The sequence below is a fragment of the Tupaia chinensis genome, unplaced genomic scaffold (assembly GCF_000334495.1).
Source record: "Tupaia chinensis unplaced genomic scaffold, TupChi_1.0 Scaffold143952_1, whole genome shotgun sequence".
NCBI classification, from domain to species: domain Eukaryota; kingdom Metazoa; phylum Chordata; class Mammalia; order Scandentia; family Tupaiidae; genus Tupaia; species Tupaia belangeri.
The window spans coordinates 230,751-241,162 of record NW_006203803.1 but is presented as its reverse complement, the minus strand read 5'-3'; the positions used below and the strand labels follow the sequence as shown (position 1 = coordinate 241,162).

General features: G+C 39.1%; 1 protein-coding gene across 1 annotated transcript in view; it reads right to left on the bottom strand.

Annotated features, from left to right (window-relative positions):
- The window catches only part of ACAD11 (acyl-CoA dehydrogenase family member 11), a 130,236-nt gene that overhangs the window by 107,748 nt on the left and 12,076 nt on the right, over positions 1-10,412 (bottom strand). Inside the window, exon 5 of the mRNA XM_006165546.3 lies at positions 7,593-7,757. Within this exon, the coding sequence (XP_006165608.1) occupies positions 7,593-7,757 (165 nt within the window). The remainder of the gene's footprint in view (positions 1-7,592; positions 7,758-10,412) is intronic.

Below are 10,412 nucleotides of genomic sequence, written 5' to 3'. Positions count from 1 at the left end.
ACACGACGCGTGTGCATGAACATGACTGCCCAAAATCCAAAGAGAAGAAGAGAAGGGACTGTGTCATGGCCTGCCCACCCCTGCCCCAAGTGATTTCTCATTCCCTCGCTCTATCTCTGATGAGTGCATGTAACCTATGGCAAAAACCTTAAAAAAAAATCTGTTAAGAAAATAGGAAATAAAAAGATCCCTATAAAATTTTATTTTTTAAGTTATAAAATTTTATTTTCTAAAATTTATTTATACTATTTATCTTCTTTTTTCGAGAGAGAGATTTTTGCTACAGGGTGCATGCACTTGCCAGAGAGAGACAGACAGAGAACAGGTGAGAATTCATCCCTTTTCCTCCATTTTCCTCTTGGGATTTGGAGCATGCATGCACATATGCCTGGCGTAAGTTTCAAACTGCTGGGTCTAGGACTCAAAACACAGTCAACCAAGGTTCCGGAAGTCCAGCACCTTAACTACTAGCAACAAGCTGGCTCCACCATTTATTTTCTACACTTTTTTATACTACAAATTGTATAAAACTAAAATTCATAACTATGCCTTTCTCTATACTGATATTTTAAAGACAATGGGGAAATTAAAAAGAAAAAACATTAAATATTCAAGCTTGATTTTACATATTAAATCATTGTTTTCTCTAGAGGTTAATATATAAACATCTGTAAGGCTGACTTCAGAAGAACCAGGGTATACACATTAGCTATCTTATGCATAGCTGAGTATAAACTTAATGAATGCAGACAAAACAATGGATTTAAATTTTCTAATAAAGATATTTAATTTTCCAAGTTGAAATGGCAATATGCATATTTTACATTAAATTCCAAAATGTGAAACATTTCTCTAGCAGTATTTAGAAAATCAACACTATTTTGCAGGAAAACTGGATTTCTTTTCCACATTTCAGTGAGCATATTGTACTACTGAAATACTCAAATGTAATTCAAATATTAAAAAAAAAGAAGTAACTGGAAATAACTGGGCATTGTGAGACTGGGTAATATGGTCTTGATTTGCCATATCCTTTAGTAATTCCTTATTAGTTTACCCCATACATTCCTGATAAGTTTGTCATTTTAAATTGTTTTTATTTATTTATTACTTTTTCTTTTAATTGCCAAAGGACTTGTGCACTCACCAGAGAAAGAGGGAGAGAAAGACAGAGCGAGAGATGGAGGGAGGAAGTACCCCTTGGTGGGGTGTGGTCATGCCACAGTTCCCTCTCCATTTCTCCAACTTCTTAGGACTTGGGGGACCAGCAGTTAGCATAATAGCTATGTCGCTAGACTCCCATGCACTAAACTACAGTTCGAGTCCTGGACCCGGTGGCTTAAACTCATGCCGGGCACATGTGCGTGCGTGCCCAAGAACCCGAGAGGAGAATAAAGGAGAAGGGATCTCGGCGTGGCCATCCCCCCCAGGGGGACAATTTCTTCCTTTCTGTCTCTCTGTCTCTCTCTCTCTTTCTGATGAGTGTACGCGCCCTAGAGCAAAAACCTCTCAAAAAGAAGAAAAGAAAAAAGAAAAGGGGCTTGGGGCACATGCACAAATGGCTGTGTGTTCTCAGTCTCTAGAACTGGGCCTCAGTCCACAGAATCAGCCATGTGGGATCGGATTCCCTTCACCAGTGGGCTGGGCGGCTGATCCTATTTTCTTTTTAAATTATGTTTCTAATTACAAACATGCTGTTGTTTTAAAAAACAAAAATGTCAAACCTCAAACTAAACATTACAGAAAAGTATACTTGTACACCTCCTATAATTCTACCCCTTAGAGCCTCTATTTAAAGTTTGAGTACATATTATGAAAGATTTACTTATATCTTCATATTCCAAAGAATTGAGCTTGACAGGCGGTATTACAAGCAGAATAGACCGGGGCCACCAGGTGGCCTGGTGGTAAAGGCAGTGGACTCCTGTATGGCTGACCACAATTTGAGTCGCGGATTTGGCAGCTTGCTTTCTCTCTCTCTCTCTCTCTCTCTCTTTCTCTTTTTCTTAAGCACATGTCCCCTATATTAAATTTGAAAAATAATACTAATAAAGAAAATAAATAATTCTTTTTAAAAAACTAGTGGGACTTGGGGACCAGCGGTTGGCATAATGGCTATGTCGCGGGACTCCCATGTGGTAGACCGCGGATTGAGTCTTGGACCCAGTGGCTTAAACTCACACTGGGTGCATGTGCGTGCATGCCCAGGATCCCGAGAGGAGAATGGAGAGGCAACTGCGGCATGGCCATCCCCCTGGGGGGTGATTTCTCACTTTCTGTCTCTCTGTCTCTCTCTTTCTGGTGAGTGCACAAGCCCTGTAGCAAAGATCTCTCTCAAAAACAAACAAACAAACAAAAAAACTAGTGGGACCAGAAGATGACATAATGGCTACATCACTGGACTCCCATGTAGTCAACCATAGTTCAAAGTCCTGGACCTGGCAGCTTAAATGCACACCAGGTACATGTGTGCGTGTGCCCAAGATTCAGAAAGAAGAATAGAGAAGAAGGGATCATGGCAGAGCCACCCCCTGGGGGGTGATTTCTCACTTTCTGTCTCTCTGTCTCTGTAGCTAACACATGCACCCTATAGCAAAATTGTCTCTTTAAAAAAAAAAAAAGGAGAATAGAAAAACACAGGGGGAAAGAACAGAAAACAGAGGATAACTAAAATAAGTTGAGCATCAGTTATGGACCAGGTACCAGCTACTTGTTCCATATCAATTACTTCACTTTAGCTGCCCAGCAACCTGGAACCATAGTTTGTTTTTCATATAAAAGCCAAACAATGTCAATTTCCTGGCTTTGATAATATTCTACAGCTGGGTAAGATAAAGGTGGGTGAATCTGGGTGATGAGTACAAAGGATTTATCTGTACTATTTTTACATCTTCGCATGTGTCTATAATTATCTTAAAATAAAAAGTCTAGATGAAAACTGAGGCACAGCTGGGACCAGATGGTGGCGCAGTGGTAAAATACAACTCTGTGAGGCTGACCCACTAGGGCCAGTCCCAGGTTTGTATCCAGAGAGATTCCTGAGTGCACTGAAAATATACGTGCCCATGACTCAGGGCTGGCTGGTGCTAGGGGTGGATCACAGCACTGTGACCCTTCCAGGAGTGCTGTCTGTCTCTCTTGCTCATGGAAAAAATAACAAATAATCTTTACTACAAAAAAAACAAAAAAAATGCGGCATAGAGAAGGGTTAAGTAATTAAGGTTACACTGCTAGAAAATAGAAATTAAGCACAAATGTAGGAGATGGGAATAGTTATTTAATGATTAATTAACAAAAAAAGCAATTCTTTCCAAACAGATTCATTCAGACTCATGTAAGCACCTGTTACATAATGAGTCAGATACAGTCACTATTTTTTAAAGAAGCTTCTAGTCTAGTAGTTCTCATTTATTGAACATCTACTATACAGACCCCAGAGACAAAGAAGAAAATAAAGGTATAATCCTTAACCTCAAAGGAAAAAGGAAAAAAAAAAAAAAAAGAGCTTTCAATAAATCCTAGGAATACACAGGTGAGCACATACATACACATACTCGAGTTACCCAGGGGCTGATGGTGCAATTTGTAGAGTGACCTCACTAAAAGAGAAACAGTCTAATTTTCTACTTATGATTTTTTTAAAAGGTATAAAGGATAAACTCTTAGCTAAAGTTAAATATTGTAGTTTCATAGTCATTAATGCCATCCACAGTAGGTGTTCTTCCTTCACTGGGTACTCCTGCAGGGCAGCACTTAGGCATACAGTTTTCTCTTGTTGTTGCCTGTTTTTGCCTCCATGGTATTTTGAGCTCATTGACTTCTGTATTTTCTTTTCCAACACTATGTTTCATAGCATATAGCTGGAGATGAATAAATAGGAGTTGACACAAGTTCTGTCAAACAAAAGTTACTTTCCCTGAATAATTAGCTACAATATTTATAGGACGCAGAAATTGATTAAATTCAATTTAACTAATAACTTCGAGATTACTGGGTATAAACTAGAAGATATTTTACTAGCTGCTTCATAATCCTAAAACATTAAAAAAAACACATTAACAAATTAGTATTGTTGTCAAATAACTAAAATCTATGCCTGTATCAACTGTTTTCTTTTTAAAAATGTTTTATATATATTCACAACAGAGCGTGTGCACATGCGTGACAGTGAGAGGAGGTGAGAGGAGCACCCTCCACAAGGTCTGGTCACACCAGGACTCCGGTCCTCCAGCTCATCCTACCTTGGGTGCTCGTGTGTGTGCCTAGTGTATTCTGAGCTGATGGAGTGCCCGGGATTCAAATCATGGTGGTCATGCCAGATCTGGCGTGTTACTGCTGTCTCAGGAAGCCATCACAGTTCTTTCCTTATTAAAGAATGTCTCTCCCAAACTATTAAATATCCTTCCTGATGTCTGAAAAAATACTTTTTTGACAAATTTTTTTAAGGTTTTTGCCATAGAGTGTATGCACTCGCCAAAGAGAGGCAGAGGGAGAAAAAAATGAGAAATCACCACCCTGGGGGATGAACACATGGTAATCCCTTCTCCATTCTCCTCCTGGATTTTGAGTACATATGCACCCATACACAGAGTGATTTTTAAGCTACCAACTCCGGGACTCAAACTGAGGTCATCCATGTGGGAGTCCAGCACCTTAACCATTATGCCACCTGCTGTCCCGTTTGACAACTTTAACCCTGTAAAAATGTTTTTATATATGAAGTTAAATACGAGAGGGAAAAACATTTTGGCACTTGCTCTTGTTTACCACTACTTTCAGCATATTTATGATCTCTCCTAAGATTTAAACACATGAGTAAACAAAATATCTCTTATAGGTCATTAAAATATCAATGAATCAAATGATATAGATCAAATATAGGCCAGACCCTGCTATGTTTTAAGATATAGGCTTTTACTTTTTCCAGGTTATAAATTAGCATTATTTATTTTTCTAATTTACAGGTAAATAGTTAAGGGAACCAGTAGTTTAGCCTAATGGCTATGTCGCTGGACTCCCACGTAGTCGACCGCGGTTCGCGTCCCGGACCCGGTGGCTTAAAAAATTCATGCCGGGCACCTGTGCGTGCGTGCCCAAGATCCCGAGAGGAGAATGGAGGAGAAGGGATTGAGGCATGACCATCCCCTCTAGGGGGTGATTTCTCGCTTTCTGTCTCTATGTCTCTCTCGGTCTGTCTGGCGAGCACACATGCCCTATAGCGAAAACCTCTCCAAAAAAAAAAAAATAGTTAACAAAATTAGAACTCAGACTTCATCGTCACTAAAAAATGGTTAGAATCCTCTCCTCAATACACAAGTATAATTACATATATAGATACTTGTTTTTTAAAGAGTTTCCTGTTTTTGTTTTGTTTGTTTGTTTGTTTGCCTTAGGGTACATGTGCTTGCTGTAAAGAGAGAGTGAGAGACAGTGAGAGGGAAAGTGAGAAATCACACCACCAGGGGGATGGCCATGCTGCAGTCCTTTCTCCTCCATTCTCCTCCTGGGACCTTGGGCACGCACACACACTCCCCCAGCATGATTTTCAAGCCACCGGGTCTGGAACTTGAACAGCAGTCAGCCATGTGGGAGTCCAGAGACATAACCACTACACCATCTGCTGGCCCAAAGCATATACACACTTTTTAATATCCAAATTGAATTTGCTAGTAACATTTTTCTGCCCTGGTGGTAAATATATTCACATGTTTTCTCCGTCCTTTTCATATAGGTAAAGAATATGAGGCCCAGAAGCTTAGCACATGATTTTAGAATAACTCTTCATGTCCTACAACATCTTAGCATTCTCAGAAAAGTAATGACTTAGAAAATCCTTTTCTAAGAAGTAGGATTTAGGGCCAACTAGGGTGTGGTGGTTAAGGCAGCTGGATTCCACATGGCTGACTCTCCTGTTCAAGTCCTGGACCCAGTGGTTTGAAAAACATGCCAGGCGTATGTGAGTGCCTGCCCAAAATCCCAAGAAGAGAATGGAGAAGAAGAGACTGCAGTGTAGCCAGCTCCCCAAGGAAGTGATTTTTTTTTTAACCTTCTCTCTCTCTCTCTCCAGTGAGCATAACTTAGAGAAAAACTTAAAACAAAAGATTGTCATTTGTGTAGGAATACTGTCAGGTAGCTTCCCCAAACCCAGCTAAGAAGAACCAAATAGTTTACCCACTCCCAATACACTATTCTAATCCAAGGTCTCACTGTCTGTGCTCAATGGAGGCTGTAGCTTTGATTTGTTTGTACTCTTTTTTTTTTTTTTTGGAGAGGTTTTCGCTATAGCGCGCATGCGCTCGCCAGACAGACAGAGACAGACATAGAGACAGAAAGTGAGAAATCACCCCTCAGGGGGGATGGTCACGCCGCAATCTCTTCTCCTCCATTCTCCTCTCGGGATCTTGGGCATGCACGCACACGCGCCTGGCGTGAGTTTTAAGCCACCAGGTCCAGGATGCGAACCGCAGTCGACTACGTGGGAGTCCAGAGATATAGCCATTACACTAACTCCTGGTTCCCATGATTTGTTTGTACTCATTATAAAGAGAACACTGAGTACCTTTTCACAGAACAAACTTAAAATAAACTCATTCAATTCTTTCAGAATTCTATCTTCTCTAAGCTTGCAATAAATAAATTAAGAATTCTTTATGACATAGGAAAGAAGAAATAAAAGAACTGTAAATAAACCAGAAGAAAGAATAAGAAAGTAGATAAGCTAAATATTTTAAGTAGTAGATGATAGAAAATCTTCCTGGAAGAAAACAGTGATAGGCATGTAAAACTCACAATTCTTTTTTTTTTTTTCTTTTAGAAAGATTTTTGGTATAGGGTGCCTGTGGTCACCAGAGAGACACAGAGAGAGATAAAGAGAGAGAAAGTGAGAAATCACCCCTTGAGGGGATGGCCATGCCATAATCCCTTCTTCTCCATTCTCCTCTCAGAATTTTGGGCACACACACATGCACACACACACACACACACATGTGTATGAAACAACCCCCATAAGTTTCAAGCTACGAGGTTCAGGTCTCAAACCACAGTCACCATGTGTAAATCCAGTGCCTTAACCACTGTGTCACCTGCTGGACGCCACTCAATCTTTCTTTTTTTTTTTTTTTTTGAGAGGTTTTCGCTATAGGGCGTGTGCGCTCGCCAGACAGATAGAGAGAGACATAGAGACAGAAAGCGAGAAATCACCCCCCCAAGAGGGGATGACCACGCCACAATCTCTTCTCCTCCATTCTCCTCTCAGGATCTTGGGCACGCATGCACACATGCCCGGCGTGAGTTTTAAGCCACCGGGTCCGGGACACAAACCGTGGTTGACTACGTGGGAGTCCAGCGACATAGCCATTACGCAAACTGCTGGTTCCCGCCACTCAATCCTTCTTAAGCAGTAAATCAGATACCATCTAGGAATAGAGCCATCCTTAAAGTTGGCAGCTACATATCACAAATCCATAGAATCCATTACTATAGGATATGGGTTCAGTTCCTTCATTCTCAAAGGTATGGGAGGTGAATATCTATTCAGTACTTGTATCTCAAGTCACACCAACCTAATTTATTGCAAATTTGGCTTACAGTACCTCTTTAGGGTGGAAAACTATATTATCTAGTTTGAAGTCTCCATGAATCAAACTCTCTTCATTGTCATTATCTGGCACGTTTTTCATTAGCCACTCGGATAGCTGTACCATGGCAGGGATGTCTTGATGAGCTGTAGCTTGGTATTGCTTTGTCCAGGTCAATACCTAAAGATATACAAATAAGAAAAAATGACAGAGCTGAAAGTGGAATGTGAGATCCAGCAATTCTAAAATTAAGGCAAAATTCAATTTTACCAAATTTCATTTTACTCCTAAATACTCAAGGCAAATGCTTGTGGGTAATACCCATTTTAGTTTGAAATATTTGTAAGCTAAAAATATAAACATCTAAGTTTCTATTCCATCCGGTTCAATTTTACTTATATAATTTTTTATTAAAAAAAATTACTGGCTTTGGCATCAAGACATATAGGTTCTTATATTATACATAGCAACTATTTTGTGGAAGAAAAAATGATACAAGCACACACACATAAATAGGCAATTTCTGGAAATAGTTACAAGAAACAACCCCCTTAAATGGGAATATGAGGCTAGAAAAAGAATGGAAAATTTTACTTTTAACTTTAATACTCTTAATTATGACCCATAGTATCTGCTAAATATATTACAGGAATGAATAGTACAAAGAATTTCTATTGCTCTTAGAATTGAATACAAACAAAACAACCTATTTTCAAAGTCCTTCAACAAGTGAGGCCATTGGATTTATCTCCTTGTATCTCTTGATATTTCCTAAAGTGCCTCTGCTCAACTTAGTGCAATATAACAAAGACCTTTATTTTTGGAGTCCTGCTGACTTGGGTTTAAATGATGTTTAAGCCACTTACTTGTATTTTACTTGATCTGTGTAAGCCTCAATCCCCTCATCTGCAAAATGGGAGCAATAATACCTGTCTTAAGGTTGTTGCAAAGATTTAAAACGGCCCACAACTCACCTAGTATGGGTCTGGAAACACAGAAAGTACTCTATAAACCTTAGCTCTTTTCTCTCTCTCCTAAGTCCTCCAAAAATAACATGCTTATAGAGGAAAATAGCCTCATATACATCTGGTCTTGCTTTCCATTGATTTGAAATGCTCATTCTATCTCTTTCCTATTATTCTAAATTTTATCTTTCCTTAAAAACTCACAAATCTAACTAGGGTGAGATGGTATCTCATTGTGGTTTTGCTCTGCAGTTCCCTAATGATTAGTAATGTTGAGCATGTTTTCTTATGTTTATTGGCCATTTGTACGTTTTCTTTCAACAACTGTTTATTCAAATCATTTGCTCATTTTTAAATCAGATTTTTTTTTTGCTGCTGAGTTGTTTGAGCTCCTTATATATTCTGGCAATTAACTCCTTGTCAGATTTACACATGCACGTACTTTCTCCCATTTTCTGAGTTGTCTCTTCATTTTGTTGATTATTATTTTTTTTTTTTTGCTGGGCAGAAGCTTTTTTGTTTGATACAGTCCCATTTGTATATTTTTGATTTTGTTGCCTGTGCTTTTGGGTTTTATTCATAATTCTCTGTCTATGCCAATATCCTGAAGTGTTTCCTCAATGTTTTTTTCTAGTTGCTTCATAGTTTTGCTCCAGTTAGAATGGCTACTATCTAAAAGAAAAAATAATAATAATAAATGCTAGTGAGAATGCAAAGGGAAACTTCTGCACTGTTGGTGGTAATGTAAATTACTATAGCCATGATGAAAAATAGAATAATTCCTCAAAAAAATAAAAATAGAACTTCCATATGATCTAGCAATCCCACTACTGACCATATGTCCAAAGAAAGTATGCCATAATGATATAAGCACACTAATGTTTACTGCAGAAATGTTCACAATGGCCAAAATACAGGCTCAACCTAAGTGTCCATCAGTAGATGGATGGACAAAGAAAATGCAGTATATATCTACATGTATACAATGGCATACTATTCACAATTTAAAAAGATGAAATTCTGTCATTTGAGATTAAATAGATAAGTCAGGAGGACAGTATGTTAAGTGGAATAAGCCAGGCACAGAAAGAGAAATAGCACATGCTCTACACAGTATGTGGAAACTGAATAAAGATAACACCACAGAAGCAGACAGAGGAATTATGACTGCTAGGAGCGCAGAAGGATGGGGGCTGGGAGAAAAGGAGGCATGTTAGTTGAGGAAACAAAATTGTAGATAGACAAGAGGAACAATGTCTAGTGTTATATAGCAGAGAAAATATACAATATACACAACTATGTACCTCAAAATACCATCACATAATTTTAAATTTTTTTCCAGTACAAGTAATGACAAATGATTGAGATGATGGGTACACTAACTACCCTAATTTAATCATTATATAGTGTATCCTTATACTGAAAAATCACAGCTATGTACAGTGACAAGTTAATACAAAAACCTCATTGCAACACAAGGGGTATTCAAACATTTATTTGACAGTGTATTATTATTATTACTATTTTTTTTTTGGAGACGTTTTTGCTATAGGGCGCGTGTGCTTACCAGAAAGACAGAGACAGAGAGACAGAAAGCAAGAAATCACTCCCCGGGGGGATGGCCACGCCACAATCACTTCTCCTCCATTCTCCTCTTGGGATCCTGGGCACACATGCACACGCACCCGGCATGAGTTTAAGCCACCAGGTCTGAAACTGGAACCACAGTCAACTACATGGGAGTCCAGCGACATAGCCATTACACTAACTCCTGGTCCCGACAATGTGTATTATTAAAAAAAAGAAAGGCGGCCTCCCCGGGCCTGCACGGCCGGGGCTCTGCTCCACATTCCGCTGCCTCTGCGGGGCT